This window comes from Geotrypetes seraphini, chromosome 5 (genome assembly GCF_902459505.1).
Source record: "Geotrypetes seraphini chromosome 5, aGeoSer1.1, whole genome shotgun sequence".
Lineage (NCBI taxonomy): Eukaryota > Metazoa > Chordata > Amphibia > Gymnophiona > Dermophiidae > Geotrypetes > Geotrypetes seraphini.
In genome coordinates this window covers 211,760,122-211,780,841 of record NC_047088.1, presented here as the reverse complement: position 1 = coordinate 211,780,841, position 20,720 = coordinate 211,760,122, and the positions used below count along the sequence as shown (strand labels likewise).

General features: G+C 39.6%; 1 protein-coding gene across 3 annotated transcripts in view; it reads left to right on the top strand.

Annotated features, from left to right (window-relative positions):
* Positions 1 to 20,720, top strand: part of SLC4A10 (solute carrier family 4 member 10) — a 337,291-nt gene that overhangs the window by 165,664 nt on the left and 150,907 nt on the right. For all 3 annotated transcript variants that reach the window (XM_033945953.1, XM_033945952.1, XM_033945954.1), the window contains exon 8: positions 19,523 to 19,680. In XM_033945953.1, the coding sequence (XP_033801844.1) occupies positions 19,523 to 19,680 (158 nt within the window). The remainder of the gene's footprint in view (positions 1 to 19,522; positions 19,681 to 20,720) is intronic.

Here is a 20,720-nt window from a genome sequence, read left to right as displayed (position 1 = left end):
CCGTGTTCAGATCGGATCTTAATTAATTGATGTGAACCGCCTAGAACTCATTGGGTATGGCGGTATACAAGAACATAATAATAATAATAATATTTAATTGCCATTATTCTTTTTCATCAGCAGGGGTCTCCACCCCTGTTTTTTGTTCTAATGACTCATGTTTTACTCGGAGCCTGTGCGGGAAGTAAGGTTTTTTTTCTCCCCCGCGGGTCGTGCAGTCATGTGACACGTCAACTGTGTGACGTTGCTTGCGTTTTCAGTTTTAAATGGAGGCGTTCATCCCGGGCAAGCGCCATTTTCTTCCTTGCTAAACTATTGTAGCCTGATGACTTGGGGGTTACAGCAAAGCCCAGCTGTTCCTGAAGAAGGGGGTGTTCACCCCCGAAACGGAGTCCCATAGGACGAATTTACTATCTGTTGGCTGCATTATCCACAGAGAAGCTAAGTACTTCCAGTTGATTTTTGCATAGTTGGATTTGGACGTTTGAACTTTTTGTTCTGGCCCCCTGGATAAGGGGTAGAGACAATCCTATTCTTTAACTGTATAGTGTGTTTTTTGATTAAGTTTTGCACCTTCAGCACAATTTGTGTGTATATTCATCACAAAATTTCCATGGAGAGAGCCCGGGGATTTTTCACAGTTTAACACCCTTTTGGGTATAAGCCAGTGACAGCCATTACTTCTGGGATCCCCGGAGGTAGGCTGTGTGACTGAGGGCTCTCTCTACTTTTCTAAATTACCTTATGTAGCTGTCTTAGCGACAGCAGTATAATTATTTATTGGGTTGTCTCTCCTCCTTATCTAGTTCCATTTCTTGGGGTTTGGGAGATCTAGTCTTTCTTATTGTTCATTGTTCTCCCATTTTTTCGGATTCTGTTACTATTCAATATATTTCCAAGGGCATTGAGTTTCTTATGAATATTTTTGGTCATTTTTCCCAACTAGTCTGTTCTACCCCCTCTCCCCAACAGCATGCCTGAATGGATCAGGGGACCTTCATTGGCCTGAAGGCTAGAAAGGTGGTCCACTGAGCTGCTCACTGGGTAGTAATGGTTTCCATAGTTGTAACAGCTATCTTTCTTTCAAGTTATGTGGTTACTTAAATCTGACTGACCTTAATAGACTAGGGATGCAAACCTTGTCCCTTCCCTTGTCTTCTTCCCCTACTTCCCAGTACATGGTTTTATGCCCCATGCCTTGGTTCTGTAACCTGAATTTATATCTTATCTTATCTAATCTAATCTTTCATTTGTGGATCACACTATGCCTATATAGGTTCAAGGCGATTTACAATACGAAGAGACCACGTAGTAGTGTGGGGAGCTTACCGTTGTTGGATAATATCTATTATAGTGTTGTATGCTGAGTATAAAATAACTTTAATTTGACTACGATTAGGTAGTCATGAGTGTTTATGTAGTGTGGTGCTATGTCCGTTGAGTTGGAGGTCTGGTGATTTAATAGTGGAGTCATTTGTTGTAATTGGGGTATGGCTTGACCTTCAATGTTGGTAGTGCTGGAGTGGTTGGAGGTTTTGTAAGGGTTCAAGGAGGATAGTTATTGTGCAATCAGTTCTGGTGGTTTGCATAATGAATAGGTTTTCAGTTTTCTTCAGAATTTTAGGTAGCAGGATTCTGTTCTTGTGTTTGTTGGGCAGTTGATCCAGTTTTTGATGGTGATATAAGTGAACAAGGAGCTAAATATTCATTTGTATTTGATTCCTCTAGATGTGGGGAGGATCATCTGCGAGGTGTTAGATATTCTGGTTAAGGAGAAGAGAAGTTCCAAGAATATGTAGATTATCCTTTTAGAAGAGGAGAAAGGTCATAAGACATTCCAGGGCTGGGGTTAAAATTTAACATCAAAGTTCAATATTATCAACTTATCAGTATCTGTTTAAGCAGGACTTCATACATTGCTGCCCTAATTTTAATTAATAATGTGTTTTAAAAGTTTAAGATCACATATTTGGTTGTCCAACTTAAAACAGACATGCTGACTGAAAAACTACTTAAACTGAACTGGATAAATGATCTGGTTAACTTTAAGCAAATTTTACCTCACTGAGTATTGACCGTCATACTTGTAGCTTATGGTAAAAGGAAGTCCTAACATTCTTATCATTTTAAAGAGATCAGATTCCCTAAATAGGAAGCCACTTTGCAGTAAGCTCTTTTCCTAGCTTTAACTAGGTATATTTGGGTCAACATTCAGCTAGCAACAGTGAGCATTTTTCTAAAGACTAAAATAGACCTACGTATTCAATATTGGGTCATGTTTGAACTTTCAAGTTTATTTAAATTTTGTTATCCCGCCTTTTCAAAGTTTCAAAGCGGCTAACATTCATAATACATTTGAGTAGGGTAAAGACGATTAAGACAGAGTAATAAAATTACATCAAATATTAAAATAGTATAGATAATAGTGGAATATCTTTTGTTCTATCATTTGTATGACACTGTTTTTGATTAAAAATCAATAAAAAAATTTTTACAAAAATTAACATCAAAGTTTTTTAAAAACAAAAACAGCAACAAAAACAACAAAAAACTAAACTTTAAACCAGATGGATATACTGGCACAAAAAGGAGGGGGAAGAACTACAACATTTTTGAAAGGAAAGAACAAAAATGGAAAAAACAAAAGGTAGGGTGGACACTGCAGTTTCTTGAGCATGAAGGCTGGTCAGAAGAAAGTTCTACTATTTGGTTAAAAGAGAACATCCTTAAAAGGACGGTTGCACTGCAAAAGCATCTTCAAAAAGCGTGCAGGGGCATAATCAAAAGAAACGTCTAAGTCCTTTTTGGACCTAAGTCGCAAGTCACCCAAAGTCGGACATGGGAAAAGGTCCATTTTTGAAAAATACATCCAACATATTTTTTTTTTGAAAATTGTCTAACTGTACTTTCAGCCGTCTGATCGTCCAGACCACTAAGTCATCCATCTTTATACTCCATAAATTTGTTCAAGTCACAAATGCCTAGAAAAAGATCTTTTGTGCGCAGGAGGGGCCAGAAAAGTGATGGACTGGACACCCAGACATGGCACCAGAGTAGTGGGATACCTTATAGGGCACTGCTGTGAACTTCACAAAACGGGTCCCACATAAACATCTCACTACAGCTCCCTTATAGGTCATGGTAAGCTCCCCAAAACATCCCCAGAATCTACTAGACCCACCTATCTACCACCCCAATAGTCCTTATGGTTGCAGGAGCCACTTATATGGAAGTACAAAAGGGTTAGGATTTTCTGGGGGTGCACATTTTTCACCATGAATGCAGTGATTAGAGTGGCTTATGGGCCTGGGTCCTCCTCTCCATGGTTCACTAATCCACCCCAAGACCATTTAAGTCACCTCTGTGCAGCTCTACTAGACTTTCTTATGCCAGGCTGCCAGGTGCCGATGTTCTGGAGGCAGATATGTAAAGTTGTTATTACGATTTTTAGGGGTGGGGGCAGTGATCACTGGTGCAGTGTGTGGGGGTCTATACTTTGTGTCTGCAGTGCTTATCTGGTCACTGTGGATATCTTCTTGTGACTTAGACCTGGTTTTAGATTGCCTAAGTCACAACGTCCAGGTTCCATCTAGGCAGTGTTGTAAAACTTTCGGTTATACATGCAGTACGACTAAATCTAGGATGGCCCACGTCCCGCCCAAATCCCGCCCTTGACACTCCTCCTGACATGCCCCTTTTAGCTCTGGTCATTCAGCAGCACTGTGAAGACCTAGGTCGTTTTTAAATACGTCTGAAACCCAGTTCGATTATTGGCACTTGGATAACTTGTCTTTTAGATCGTCCAAGTGCTGATTTAGGCTGGTTTTAGACATTTTTCTGTTTCGATTACGAGACCCCTAGTTTTTAAACTGGATTTAAATTTGTCTAATGAATTAATTTCTTGAATATAAACTGGCGCTGAGTTCCATAATCTGGGGGCATTGACAGAGAAAATGCAATTTCTCATAGTATTAATAACCCTATTGATGGGATTACGAGTAAATTTTGGTACGTTGAACGGAGTGTACGTTGGGTGGAGTGAGGTATAAGGAGTCTATTAATAAATTCTGGTTGCCCGGTTTATCTAGTTTTAAATGTCAACAATATTATTTTATAAGTGATACGATGTGAGATTGGGAGCCAATGGGATTTAATCAGTAAAGGTGTTACATGATCAAATTTTTTTTGCATTATAGATTATTTTGAAGGCTGTATTCTGAATTAACTGTAAGCGTCTGACTTCTTTTTTTGTAATTCTGTTTTAAAGAGTGTTGCCATAGTCCAGACAGGAGATGACTAGTGAGTGAATAAGGACATTGAGAGATGCTTTATCTAGAAACTTAGCGAGTTAACTTATCATTTGTAGACGGAAAAAGCATTTTTGAACCACTGAACTGATTTGATCATGAAACGAATATTTGGGTGTGTGACAACATTTGGAGGTTATGTTGACCAGACATCTTGATGTCCAGTGAACAAGTTGTGTGGAGAGGAGCACCAAATTTTGAATATCAACCCCCATGGAGCTTTGATAAACTATATTTTATTCTGTTTTAGATTTGCTATTGTATGATTTTAGCATTTTAATTCATTTATTTGATTTGTAATGTTTGTTATTTATTGCATAGTTTTATTTATATTTTTGTTGTAATCCACATGAATGGATGCTTTTGGAAAGGCAAGATATATATTTTTAAATTGAATTACATTATTTTAAGTCTAGTGAACTTCTAGATGTTCATTAATGCCCATTATCAGGCAAATGTGATTGTTAGAGGAACAGAATCATGATTTTCCAAACCAGAGTTTAACAGAAAGGAAAATACGAGTCTTCTAAACTAAAAAAAAAAATAATAATAAAAATATATATATTAATAATAGCTTTATTTTTGTACACCGCAAGTACCACAAACAGTTCAGAGTGATTTACAGAGGAAGAGACTGTGCATAGCCAGCGATGTTACAGAGAGTAGTTTCGAGTTACATTGGTGTCAGGGATGCAATAAGTAGTTCTGAGATACAAGGTAGGAAGGAGTCGGAAAAATTTATCAAAGAGATAGGTTTTAATTGATAATTGATATCTCAGCATCAGATGTCAGTTTGTTAAATGATGCCTCTTTTCTTATTGCATTCCAAATTTTCTATTTAGGGCTCCTTTTACTAAGGTGCGCTAGCGGATTTAGCGCATGCACAAAATTACCGCGCACTACACTTATTAAATAACGCCAGCTCAATGCTGGCGTTAAGGTCTAGCGCTCATGGCAATTTAGCGTGCACTATTCCGCGCGTTAAGGCTCTAACGCACCTTAGTCAAAGTAAAATGTAATTGAACCAATAAATTGTTTTAAACTGTTCTAGATATGAATCACAATTATAATGATAATAAGAAAAATAGATTATATAGGTAAGCTAACAACTTGAATGAATGAGATCTGTCTGCCAAACTGCAGTGTTCATATTTAAGATCCCTTGTCTTTGAGCTTCTCATTCTGTTGACTATTTTCATAGCCATTACCATTTGTAAACAGATATTAACTGGTTGAAAATTGTCTTCCTCAAGGGCAACCATGCTACTTTTTGCTTAACACATAGAACTAACAAGTTTCAAGGTACAACTTTATTTGATGTGCCACATATCTAGCAATATCTAATGCCCTTTAACATAACATAGTAACATAGTAGATGACGGCAGATAAAGACCCGAATGGTCCATCCAGTCTGCCCAACCTGATTCAATTTAAATTTTTTTTTCTTCTTAGCTATTTCTGGGCAAGAATCCAAAGCTTTACCCAGTACTTTGCTTGGGTTCCAACTGCCAAAATCTCAGTTAAGACTTACTCCAGCCTATCTACACCCTCCCAGCCATTGAAGTCCTCCCCAGCCCATCCTCCACCAAACGGCCATACACAGACACAGACCGTGCAAGTCTGCCCAGTACTGGCCTAGTTCAATATTTAATATTATTTTCTGATTCTAAATCTTCTGTGTTCATCCCACGCTTCTTTGAACTCAGTCACAGTTTTACTCTCCACCACCTCTCTCGGGAGCACATTCCAGGCATCCACTACCCTCTCCATAAAGTAGAATTTCCTAATATTGCCCCTGAATCTACCACCCCTAAACCTCAAATTATGTCCTCTGGTTTTACCATTTTCCTTTCTCTGGAAAAGATTTTGTTCTACGTTAATACCCTTCAAGTATTTGAATGTCTGAATCATATCTCTCCTGTCTCTCCTTTCCTCTAGGGTATACATATTCAGGGCTTCCAGTCTCTCCTCATACGTCTTCTGGCGTCTATAGACATCATTTCCTCAAAAACATCCCTGTATAGTTTCCTTTCACTCTTGCTTATCACTGAACCAAGTTTCAATGACTGCAGTCATATAAAAGTCTTCTATAATAGTGACTTCAAGGTCAATTATTTTATTTCGAAAGCGTACATTATGAGTGTTCTGAGTTGCTTTTCTTACAAGAACAGACCGTAATGTCTGATTGATTTCCTAGTAGAAGTAGATGTGCCCCACAAAATCTCAGCTGGATTTTGGTGTGGAACTACATCCTAAGTGCTGTGAAGCTTTTTAAAGCATTGAAAAATGAAGAAGCAGTTTCTAAGTATAAAGGGCAGGGAGTTCATGTTCCTGTTCTGTAAATTTGTGGGTTTTAGACGTGGTCCACTGCAGGTTGCTGGTGAGGCTATGAGTACCATATGAGTCACTGCAATGTACAAAATTGTGTAATTTCTTGCAATGGAAAACAAATATATAGGAAGAGGCCAAACTTGTTAACTATCATTCCAGATATATTTACTGTTGTTTAGTTTGTAGCAATATTTGCAATCTCCAAAATGTGAGAATAATATATTGCTGATAACAATCAACCAGAATGTCAGAACTGTTATATAAACATTCATTCCATTTCTAGAGTCAACACAGCCAAGGGCTCAGAGAACTTTAAAATAAGCAAATAAATGTAGCTAACATGTACAGATAAAATAATTAATTAGGATCACATGAATTTAAACTTGTCAGACTTAGAAAAATATTTTGCTTCTTAGGCAATCCATGTAGAAATCTTTAGATTTTATTTCATATTGTGGATGGAAGTTCAAAATAAGTAGCAAAATAACCCGACTCAAAAATTGCATGGCTAGCTGAAGCTCATCAATCCCAGACTCTGTCAACCTATTAATATTGTCTTATCAGTAGTGCATAGTAGCAACTGGTTTATTTGAATCGGCATTCCTGAGCTGTATCATAAAGAAAGGAAGGGCTTTTACTCATATTACTTTTTAATGTCTAGTATTTCTGAACTGTAAACCACGGGGAGGTACCAGAACATTTTCCTTACTTACTAGACCTCCTGGACCATGGTCAAAATGTGCTCCAAAGATGTATGAGTTTATATCCAATGCCACATTATCATGCTTCTCTCTGATATTATAAAGCGACTTTAATCAACCATTGGAAAATAGTTCCAATGAGAACATAAATGATCTTACAGTCCCTTGGCAATTTTTCATTCTCACATACGATATCAGGCCTCACCCATTAAATAGGCCACTTACTAGATATGGTCACAATAATTGAACCAAACCTGCTCTCTTTCACTGAATGGTCACCCATGGTCTTGTCAGACCATTGCCTATGTAAATTTACCATCACACAAGACCAGGTATTAGGATCTCCTTTCAGTTGACAGAGTAGGAGCTCTATATCTGGTTCACATAATGAGTCCTTTCACTAAGGCACGTTAGCATTTAGCGTTAGCATTCAGCACACGCTAAATCAGCTAGTACGCCTTAGTAAAAGAGGGGGAAATGTGAATTGCATAAATTTATCTATATGCAAAAATCTTTTGCATATCATAGCTATTCCTCCTCCCCTTTTCCTGTCTCTATTGCTCTGTATCATTTTATATCCCGCTGGGTAGATCTCAAGAGTTACCGGGTCAGATTTGCTTTTTAGCCATGTTACCAGAATAAATACAGTTCCAAAGTCAGATTCCAAAATTACCTCTCGGATCAGGAGTGTTTTGTTGCAAACAGTCTTGCTTTCATATAGCAACATGGTATGTGTAGCATTGGTTGATTATATTCAAGGCTTTTGCATGTAATGTTTTTCACATTTCTACAGGTATTGTTCATGAACTTTATATGTTGAGGTGAGATTGTTCTCAGTTTTTTTGTATTCAGATAGGATAAGTGGAATCATGTACTTTAAATCAGGATCAGGCTGCAGGCCTAGCAGGCCTTTGGTGGCCATCAGGTATATAAACACCAGCCACTGCATCATAGTATTATGTAGTTGTCTTAAGTTGGAAGGTGAAGTGAATTCAGGATTATCTTATCTAAGCGTAACATTTTGCATGCAACTTTATCGAATTAGGGAGTAGGTGCTTAAAGATAGGCACACTGTTATAGAATTTCCCTCTAAATTGCAATGTCAAATGAGAAAATTATGCTTAAACAGAAGGGATTGAAAAAAAATGCCATTGTATTTTACGCTCAGGGTAACTGATAGCAGTGTTACTAGCCAGAAAGTTTAATTTGTCTCCAAAAGAAAATTAATTCATTTAGCGTAGTTTTCTTTTATTTCTATTGTAAAATGACATAAATGAATTTTAAAGTGTGATTAAGTATTCCTGTACTTTTTACTACGAAAGCGATACAATTTGCATCACATCAAACAGCAATAATTTGTCACATGCAAGATAAGAGGTGGTTTAAAATAATGATTTAGGCTCACATGCAGAGAGTCTTACTTGGTCATTCCCTGCCTGAAAATTGGTCTCTCCAAATACTAAAACTGTGCATGGCTTTCATAATGCACACTTTTAGTTCGATTAAAAGAAGGCATTTCTAAGAGAATATCTAGGATGCAAAAGAAAATACTGCATGTAAATGGGATTTCCCAATCACTCTTGCAAATATTTATTTTAAACATTTATAAACCCTACTATCCTGTAGTTCTAGGCAGTGTACAAATAAAACAGAATCAAACATACAGCAAACACAACATAAAAAAATAACAGATACAAGGTAAGTGGGTTTTAATTAAATGTGCATACGTTGCCCATACTCCTCAAAGCAAATAATGTAGGTTTGTTTCCCATGATTACAAGTGCAATCTGTGTAGACTCAAATAGCACATATAGTATACTTTGCATGGAATTCAGGTATTGAAAACTTCCCCCTTCACAATCCATCTGATTGGCTGAATCAGCCACAATTACTTTGCACTGGATGCTTTGATACTTGTTTGAAATGGGGTTTACTAGACTTTGAAATTAGGACTTTCTACAAATCATCTTGTATGCTCGTTATAAATAATTTTCTTTTGGTGTGCCTTTCCTGTGTTAATGATTATGATGATTCAAGACAAAGTTATATTGTGGAACTAGTTAGAAAAGAGAGTAGAGTTAAATGGCCAATTCTCTAAGTGGATGAAAGTGAATAGTGGAGTGCTGCAAGAAGCTATATTGGGTCCATTGCTTTTTAACATAAATGATCTGGAAATGGGAATGACAAGTGAAGTAACTAAGGGGTCCTTTTACTAAGGTGCGCTAGTGTTCTTATGCTAACGTGTCCATTATATCCTATGGATGCGTTGCCGCGTGTTATTGTTTAGCGCTCTAAGACGCACTAGCATGCCTTAGTTAAAGGACCCCTAAATTTGCAGATGACACAAAACTATTCAAAGTGGTTAAATCGCATGTAGATTCAAGTTTCAAGTTTCTTTATTTTTGATATACCGTCTATCAAAACAAATGGCTAGACGGTGTACAATATAAAAAGATTGTAAGGGACAATTAAAATAGGTAAATAAAAGCAATATTTTATCAAATATTAAAAATACTAGACAAATTCGGATTAACGTAAATGAGATGGAGGGAAAGGTTGTTTAAAATACATCGAAGTAAAATTAATAAAAAAGGACGGTAAATGGGGACTGGCAAAAACATTAAGAGGGGAATAATTTCAAAAGAAGTATTAGATGTTTCAAAGCTTCACATGAATCAAGGAATTAAGAGGCTGAAGCTAATACTAAAGAATAAAGGCATCTTTAAAGAGGAAAGTTTTAAGTTTTGCTTTAAATTTTTCAAGCGAGTTCTCTAATCGAACGTCTAATGGGAGGGCATTCCACAGAGAGGGGGTGGTAACTGAACAGATGGATTTGCGAGTAATGTTGTAAAATAATTCCTGTATTGATGGTATGGAGAGTAAATTTTGATTATTTGATCGGAGGGTCCTAGAGGATGAATAAGGGATCAAAGGTTTATCTATAAATACCGGTTGGTTAGAGTTTTTTGTTTTAAAAAGTGAGGAGGAATATTTTATAGGAGAGACGATGAATAATAGGTAGCCAATGTGCTTTGTGGAGGAGAAGGTCAAATTTTTTTGCATGATAGATTAATTTAACATGGTGGATTAATTTGCGTGATGGATTAATTTAGCATGGTCAGATGGGAAAGTCCAAATGAGGAAAAATACAGATCTATTAGAATTGGAAGTCCATCTTTTTCTACTAGACTGTTGCCCGTCAGAGGAGCAGTTCAGTGTTTGTTCAAAATGGGATTTGAAGAGTCTGACATCTCTCACAGACCTGACCACAATGCCCTCTTAGGTCCTCAACGCATACCTGCAGTACCTTTATACTCTTCAGCACAGCGTCACTGATCGGGCCTGACTCCGCCCACCCAGCTCACTCTTCTGCCCTGTGTCCAGGGCTGACGGACCACCGTTCCTGTTCTGCAGGCAAAGGAAGGAGGAAGAAGGTTTCCATTTTGTCCCTCTTTCCTCAGCCCAACTCTGCAGCACAGCATCGCCAATCGGGCCTGACTCTGCCTACCCAGCTCACTCTTCTTCTGCCCTGTGTCCAGGGCCGACAGATCACTGTTCCTGCTCTTCTTCAGGACTTAAGCTTCTCCTCCTATCTGTCTTACCAGAAGCAATTTAGTTGCTAAGTGTTCTTTAAGTTTTATCTTACCAGAAGCAATTTAGATGCTAAGTGTTCTTCCAGTTTTATCTTACCAGTTTCAATGTCTTACCAGAAGCGACTGTCTTATAGGTCAATTCGCTCATACTAGAAGCAATTGGGCGCTAAGTTTTCTTTAAGTTTTATCTTACCAGAAGCAATTTAGACGCTAGGTGTTCTTCAAGTTTTATCTTACCAGAAGTAATTAGATGCTAAGTGTTTTTTAAGTTTTATCTTGCCAGAAGCAATTAGATGCTAAGTGTCCTTTAAGTTTTATCTTACCAGTTTTAATGTCATACCAGAAGCGACTGTCTTATAGGTCAGTTCGCTATTACTAGAAGCAATTGGGCGCTAGGTTTTCATCCGATTTAGTTTCTATCTCCGTTCGTCCTACTAGATGTAATTAGGTGCAAAGTTACTAGAAGCAATCAGCTGCTAAATTTTACCTCCGCCTACGTCTTACGTCCTACTAGAAGCATTTTAAGCCACCGTGCTAAGTTCTTTTTCTGTTTTAAACCACTATGCAGAAATTCAAACAAGTCCTAAGACATCTACTATCAAATACCCAACAAGATCCTAATCCTCTAATTCCAGATCCCCACACGATAAACAAACAGTTTCTGCCTCAGTCCTCTTATTGGTTCTCCTAGATCTCACCATGAAGCCACCTCTTGGCTTCTTCTTCTCTTACTCTGCTCATTTACCAACACTATTCACTGCCTGAACCCTCTCCCCCCCAATCTACTCGACTCCACAAATATCAACAATATTTGCCCTGGCCTCAGAATCCCCTCGCTAGTGCGCACCAGAAATCATCCCTTCAAAAAAAAACTACTCCTCTCTAAAACCCGTTCCTCCTGCCAATCTACCCAGCCTCACCTCTGACTCTCTCACCCCAGTCCCAACACTCTATTGTAATGCTAAATTTGCTTGCAACAAGACCCAAATATTAAAAGACTTACTTGCGGACTCAGATCCTGGATTCCTGTGCATCACAGAAACATGGATCGAAAAAGACGATCTATTCATGCAAAACGAACTCTGCTCCTTTGGTTACCATAGCCTCTTCTCTCCCAGAATAAACCGGAAAGGAGGAGGCCTGGCACACCTCTACAAATCATTCCTTGATGCTCAGCTCCTCGAAAAGAGCAGTCACACTTCACTAGAATATATGCTTGCTTCAGTCAAGGACAAACTCCACCCCTACCCATTAGTTATCCTGTTACTATACCGCCCACCAACCCCCTGGAATAAATCCTCCGAACTCATCTTCGAGACCATAACAAGCGACTTCCTAAAATTTCAGAGACTATTGATCATTGGCGATATTAATCTCCATCTAGATGACAACACCAGCAAGGATGCAACCGAATTCAACAATTTCCTCACTTCTCTAGATTTCCCTTTTCTTGCATCCTCCTCAACCCACGAAAAGGGGCACACACTAGACATCATCAGCTTCCTCAACCTGACTGAACATAAAACCTCTGCCGAAGATGCTCGTTGGGAACATGTCCCTTGGTCCGATCACTTTCTAGGTTCTTTCTGCCTCCCCATCTTCATGTCCCACCTTGGATCTCCACCCCATGCCACAAATCCTATCATCTTCTGCAAAAAAATTGCGAGCGAACTCTTCTGGTATCAATTTCTCAATCATCTTTCCTCTTGTTCTAAGCCTGCCAACCCAGAATCCAACTGGCACAACTGGATAAACCTCTCCAAGACCACCTATTGTGCTCTTGCCCCTCTATCTACCAAATCTATCTCCTACTCCCGTAAAGCCCCTTGGTATCTTCCGTACCACAGAGAACTGAAGCAGAAATGTCGAGCACTGGAGCGCAAATGGAAAAAATCCAAATCCCCTTCAGACAGACAATCCTGGAGGGAAAATATCAAGTTTTATAACTCAGTACTAAAAAAAGCTAGGAAGAACTACTATGGTGATAAAATTTCCAGATCCAACAACCAAAGAAGCACACTATTTAACATCTGGCACTTCTTAAGTTCCAAAAACGACTCCACCATTCCCCTTCCTCCCTATCAGCAAACGACCTAGCAAAATTCTTCAATGAAAAGATCACTACCATAAGGAGCTCTTTCCTCCCATCAGTCTCCTACAACTCTCTGGCCACTAACGACTCCAACCTTATCCAACCTTATCCCAGCAGACAGTACCCCTAGACTGGAAAACAGCTAACGTAATTCCACTTCACAAAAAGGGCTGCAGAACAGAGACAGAAAATTACAGACCGGTGAGTCTTACATCCATAGTGTGCAAACTCATGGAAACACTGATCAAACAGGATCTTGACAAAATTCTAGACGAAGAAAACTTACGTGATCCACACCAACACGGATTTACCAGGGGAAGGTCCTGCCAAACTAATCTGATTGACTTCTTTGACTGGGTGACCAGTCATCTGGATGCCGGGGAGTCCCTAGACATGATATATTTGGACTTCAGCAAAGCTTTTGATAGCGTCCCACACCGCAGGCTGTTGAACAAACTAAAATCGATGGGATTAGGAGATACATTCACTACATGGGTAAAGGATTGGCTAGATGGTAGGATTCAAAGGGTGATGGTAAACGGTACCCCCTCCAAAACGTCAGCTGTGACGAGTGGAGTACCTCAGGGCTCCGTCTTAGGGCCGATACTATTCAATTTATTCATAGGAGATTTGACCCAAGGACTTAGAGGAAAAGTATCACTGTTTGCCGACGACGCCAAACTATGCAACATAGTAGGCAAAAGCAGTGTACCTGACTTTATGACGCAGGACCTACGACAGTTGGAACAGTGGTCATCAACTTGGCAACTAAGCTTCAATGCCAAAAAATGTAAAGTAATGCACCTAGGCAAAAAAAACCCACACAGAACTTACACACTAAATGGTGAAACCTTGTCCAGTACCACGATAGAACGTGATTTAGGAGTGATCATTAGCAATGATATGAAGGCTGCAAATCAGGTGGAGAAGGCTTCGTCCAAAGCAAGACAAATGATGGGCTGCATCCGTAGGGGTTTTGTCAGCAGAAAACCTGAAGTCATAATGCCACTGTACAGATCCATGGTGAGACCTCATCTCGAGTATTGTGTTCAATTCTGGAGACCACACTACCGGAAAGATGTGTTGAGAATTGAATCGGTTCAGCGAATGGCTACCAGGATGGTCTTGGGGCTCAGGGATCTCACATATGAAGAAAGACTAAAAAAACTGCGGATGTACTCGCTGGAGGAGCGAAGAGAGAGGGGGGACATGATTGAGACCTTTAAGTATATCACGGGGCGTATAGAGATGAAAGATGATATCTTCAGTCTTACAGGGCCCTCGATAACCAGAGGACACTCGCTGAAAATCAGGGGAGGGAAATTTCAGGGTGATGCTAGAAAGTACTTCTTCACCGAAAGGGTGGTCGATCATTGGAACGAGCTGCCTCAGCAGGTGATTGAGGCCAACAGCGTGTCAGATTTTAAGAGAAAATGGGATATTCACATGGGATCAATAGGGGAGTAAAAGTCAGGGAGTAGGTCATTGGTATGGGCAGACTCGATGGGCTATAGCCCTTTTCTGCCGTCAATTTCTATGTTTCTATGTTTCTATGTTTCTATCCTGGACTTCTTTCGAACTCGTATCTGAACCCCAGATCGCCAATCTCTGCCTCGAACTGAAATCCTACAAATGTATCCTGGATCCATTCCCTTCCTACTTGTACGAGAATATTCCAACACAGGCCATCTCATCCCTTACCGGACTTATTAAACTCTGCTTTAACATCGGGCCTATTCTCCACAGAAATGGGACATATTGCCCTGTCCCCATTACTGAAAAAAAAACGATCTTGACCCTTCCTCTCCTTCTAACTACTGTCCCATAGCAAACATCCCTCTCCTGACTAAAATGCTAGAGGCCATCATTTCCACCCAGCTCTCATCCTACCTAGAGAGATTCTCCATTCTCTTACCTTACCAATACGGCTTCAGACCTAACTTCAGCACCGAATCCCTCCTGGTCTCATTAATTTCAAAGGTGCAACAATTAAACTCTCGCAATAAGTTTGCTGTCCTATTACAGTTCGATCTCTCTGCAGCTTTTGATGTCGTCCACCACGATATTCTAATTTATCAACTTTCTGAGATAGGCATTGACGCCACAGTACTAGAGTGGTTCTCGAACTCCTTACGTTCCCGCTGCTACACTGTCAACACAAACGACACCATGTCCGCTCCTTGGAAACCAACTTGTGGAGTCCCGCAGTGATCACCCCTGTCCCCTATTCTCTTCAACATCTACATGTCTTCCCTGAAAATCTTCCATCAATCTTCCCTTGAAACAATCTATACTTATGCTGACGACATCCTTGTCCTTCTCGAGACAGACTCTTTGAGAACATAACAGCCTGCATAATGAAACTCCAATCCTGGTCCCTCTCTGTTCATATGAAACTGAACGAGTCCAAAATGAAACTTCTCTGGCTTGGTGCAAAACTAGAACAGTTGCCCACCCTCTTCGCACTGCCCTCTGGCACCACACTGTAGCTTGAGTTCTCGAGCAAAATTCTAGGCATCATCATCGACTCTTCTCTTTCCTTCAATGACCACCTCAACTCCCTGGTAAAATCATGCTTTTTCAGCCTCCCCAGGCTGAGGAAAGTGAAATCCTGCTTCCGCCAACAACATTTTGCTGTCCTTGTTCAATCCATCATCCTTTCCAAACTAGATTACTGTAATTCCATCTAACCAAAAAGTCCTCATAGACTTCAACTAATTCAGAACACTGCAGCCAGGTTGATCTTCGCAAAACGTAAATTTGACTATGTTTCCCCACTTTTGTCCAAACTCCACTGGCTCCCAATAATCGCCAGGGTTCATTTTAAATGCTCCTGTCTAGCTTTTAAAATCCTACACAGCATCCTCCCTCCTCTAATCCCTCTATCTTGGAACTGCCCCAGTCCCGACAACCCCAGGCCCACCCAAAAACTTAAACTCTCCTTCCCCTCACTAAAAGGTATCCTCTATGTGGGAAAATTGGGAAAATCTCTCTTCTTCAGAATCACAGGGCTTTGGAATAACCTTACTACCCCACTGCAGAATCGGGTCTCCTCCCAACTATTTCTTTAGCACCTGAAAACTAGTCTTTTCACAAAAATGTAACGCTCTCCTCTCCCCCCTCAATGTGTTATTCTTTTCCTTTATTAAGCTCTTATAAACCGTGCCGAGCTCTATATTCATGGAGAGGATGCAGTATATAAACTTAAGTTTTAGTTTAGTTTAGTTTATTAATTTAACAGCAGTGTTTTGCAATAGTTGTAGACGACGGATTTCTTTCTGGGTTATACAGTAATCTATAGTTGAAATTACTAGGGAGTGAATCAGGATATTAATTGAGGAGGGATCAAGAAAAGAAGAAATAGAATGGATGAGCCTAAGCTTATAAAAACATTTCTGCATAACTGCACTAACTTGTTGATGAAAGGTGAGATCCTTGTCTAGAATGACTCTGAGAAGTTTAACTTTACTATCCGTTTGAATTGGAGAGGAGTCAATACAGATGGGTAGATATAAATGTTCATCTGGAGAGGGCGAGAAAAGGACACTAGTAGTTTTAAGAATGTTCAGTGAAAGTTTATTATGCCGAAGCCAGAGGCTGATTTTATTGAGTTTTTGATTAATTTCAGTTATTTCATCAGGTGATGTAGGATTTAAGGGGTCTTGGGAGGCTAGAAGACTGGGCATCCAATGTGGACAAATTCAAAGTGATGCACATTGGGAAGAATAACCCAAATTATAGGTACCTGATGCTAGGTTCCACATTAGGAATCTCCACTGAAGAAAAGGACCTAGGGTCCTCATGGACAATATGTTGAAATATGCACAGTATGTGGTGGTGGCCAAAAAAGCAAACTGAATATTAGGATTTGTTAGGAAAGGAATAGAAAATAAAACATTGAATATCATGATCTTCTGTATTATGTTATGGTACCACTGCATCTTGAGTATTGTTTTCAATTCTGGTCACCACATCTCAAAAAATATATAGTGAAACTAGAAAAGGTACAAAGAAGGAAGACCAAAATGTTTAAAGGGATGGACCAACTCTCATATGAGGCTTAAGCAGTTAGGGATAAGGCCAAAGAAGGATATAATAGCAGTCTACAAAATTCTGATTGGTATAGAATGGGTAACAGTGAACCAATTTTTTACTCTTTTAGAAAATATTAGATTAGGGGACACTCCATGAAGTTATATAGTAACACATTTTAAAAGGATAAAATATTGTTTCATTCAACATATAGGACACATTTTACGAAGCCGGATTAGGCTTTTTGTCACCAGCCGTGGCAGTATTAGTTCCAGTGCTCACAGAATTCCAATGAGCGTCGGAGCTAATACCACCATGGCCAGTGATGATAAAGTGTAATCCGACTTCGTAAAGTGGGGGACGGGGGGGGATATTTAAGCTCTGGAACTCATTGCCGGAGCAAGTAATAAAAGCAGTTAACCTAATTGGGGTTTAAACAAGTTTGGAGACATTCCTGGAGGAAAAGTCCATAAACTGTTATTAAGGTTGATCTGGGGAAAGCCATTGCTCATCTCTGAGGTTAAGTAGAATGGAATTTTGCTACTTTTTGGGACTCAGCTGGGCATATGTGACCTGGGTTTGCAATAGTTGGAAACAGAATAATGGTCTAGATGGACCGTTGGTCTGACCTAGTACAGCAACTCTTATGTTCATTTGTGAATTGGTTTGAATATTGATGCCAATGTGTTCAAAACACCAGGGACTTGCCTTTTAATATATTGAAGGATTTTTCCTCTTTTATATTAGGTTGATCACAAGGAGCATAGGTGGCACTTTAGTTCTGCCACGGTGTTTTTTCAGGCTGATGCCATTACAGGGCAGAAGTTCCTGTGGTCTTTATGGAGCACAAGTCCTAGTGAGGATGATTGCATAGTGACACGGGTCATATCACACTTTCTGCCAATTGGTCACTGGATGTTAAATGTGGTTGGAACATGTTCAGTTATAGTCATTTTTCTTGATCCGATGAAGCCAAGGGCGAAACGGGCCCCGTTGAAATCACAATTGTGAAGTTTCATTGCTGTATAATGTTTACAGACTATTTATTTATTTATTTCGATTTCTATCCCGTCCTCTCAGTAGCTCAGAACGGGTTATAAGCCAACATTCACAATGAAAAACATTTTGGACAGTACAACAACTTAAGTACATTTTGGACAGTTCAAAGACTATACAGCAACTTAAGTACAGGAGAGTGCAGAAAGGAGGGGGAATATAAGGGGGTCAAGGGGTAGTTTGCAGTTAGAATTTTAGTTGAAGAGGAGGGTCTTTACTGCTTTCCGGAAGGTCATCAGAGAGTTCTGTAGTCTGATTTGTGGGGGGAGTTGGTTCCAGAGATGGGGGATGAAGTGGCTGTAGGAGCGTTTGCAGTCGGTTTCTGACAGGAGAGACCTTCCTGGGGGGATGCATTGGCGCTTCTCTGTTTCAGAGTGGAGGAGGCGGGTGGGGGTGTACAGGGTTAGTTTGGATCCTATGTATGCTGGGGTGGTGGCGTATATTCTTTTATGTGCTATCACCAGGGCCTTGAAAGCACAGCATTGGTTGATCGGGAGCCAGTGCTCTGTGCAGAGGGCTGGGGAGATAGGGTCATGGTAGTTGAGGTTGTGTAGGAGGTGGATTGCTACGTTTTGTACGCGCTGGAGGAATTTGAGATCTTTTTTGGCCATTCCATTAAATAGGGAGTTACAGTAATCCATCCTGGAGAGAACATAGGCGTAAAGTTGGGCTAGTTGGTCAGGTTTGGAGATGTAAGGTTTGATTCTTCTCAGTTGGTGGAGGTAGTAGAAGGAGGTGGAGGCTATTTGAGATATGTGGGTGGACAGGGACAGGTGGCCGTCTAATGTTACTCCTAAACTGCGTACCTGATCTGCTGCTGTTAGTGAGGTGGAGTCCCATGATAGAGTTGGGCATGTGTATTTGGTACTTTTTTCCCTAATCCATAAGAGCTCAGTTTTGGAGGCGTTCAGCTGTAGTTTGTTGTTTGACATCCAGGTTTTCATGTCAGAGAGGCAGAGTTGGAGGTTATCAATTTGAGATAATTGGTTTTCGCTTAGTGGGAGGAGCAGCTGGATGTCATCGGCGTAATAGTGAATTTTGTTGTTGTACTTCTGGGCTATATCTAGGATAGGTCTGATGTAGAGGTTAAAAAGGAGGGGATAGAAGGGCGCCTTGGGGAACACCATATTTTGATATTTATAATATTTATTGTTTCAACATGATAAGATTTTGCATTAAGGTTGGAGGTGGTGATTGATCGGTGATTGATAAATTAATCCCCCAAATGGATCAGCTTAGGCTGCCCTATAGTGAGTTGGGGAATGAATTTCTGAGGTCTCACCACAAATGAATTTTTATATTTTGAATGAAAGCTCAGCCTTACCACTCTTTTCAGTATTGATTAATTAATTATTTATGATCTTTGGTAATAGTTATTTCACCCCACATTTTTGTTGTTTATCATATTAGGTTGATCTACATTTCATGAAAAAAATTCCTCCTGGAGCTGAAGCTTCAAACATTTTGGTGGGGGAGTTGGAATTCTTAGACCGAGCTGTAGCTGCATTTGTCAGATTGTCTCCTGCAGTACTGCTTACAGGATTGACTGAAGTTCCAATTCCATCCAGGTGAGCATTGATAGCATTGAATCAATATTTACAATATATTTCATGGACATAGAAGACTTTTAAGTGCAATAGTTTTTAATTGAGCTTTTCATCGAATAGAACAGTGGTTCTTAAACCTGTCCTGGGGGACCCCCCAGGCAGTTGGGTTTTCAAGATATCCCTGATGAATATGCATGAGGCAGGTTTGCATATAATAGAGGCCACAGTCATGCAAATCTGCCTCATGCATATTCATTAGGGATAGCTTGAAAACTGAACAGGACAGGTTAAGAACCACTGGAATAGAACGACAATGAACAGAGATTACTGAAACTAGAACTATCAACAGTTTAGAGTAAACATAACATAGTAGAGTGAAAGAAAAAAAAATGCAATAACAAACAGGGCAGCAGAGTCAGTGTAAACATACATAATTGTCATCATATAAACTCCCACCCCAATATCCACCCCAGAGGTATGACAAAGAGGAACTGTAAGCTGACAGAAACATTATGTGACTGCCGATCTTGCCAATGGTCTTCACACCAACTGGAACCATGTCATTCTGTCCATTATCCTGGTGATGAAGGACTCGTACTTGAATGTAACACATGCAAGACTTTACCAATAGTGTTGCTATAAGGAGACCATTCTCTTCTAATTCATCATCAACAACTTTAATCCTAAGGACAGTAGAATGTCCAGTAGTTTACATTGATTCTTGTCCAGTGTTGAAGGTAGACATCTAGAGAGAAACATAATCAATGGCTGCTGAATCTGCATTTTGTTACAAATTTCCCCATATGTTGTGCCAAAAGGAATTAACAATGGGGCATGCATACAGTTATGTTCAAGAATACCCCGTGCACGGTTAAAATCTTAGTCCACAATATCTGATCTCTAGAGCTATTAATCACTAGCTTTTAATTTTGTTAATTCTACTCAATTTGTAGCATCTTTTAATCATTGTATACCGCATAGAACTTCACAGTCCTGTGGTATATAAACTGTTATTATTATTATTATTTGCTGAATTCTTATTGAGTTTGGTCAAGTTTATG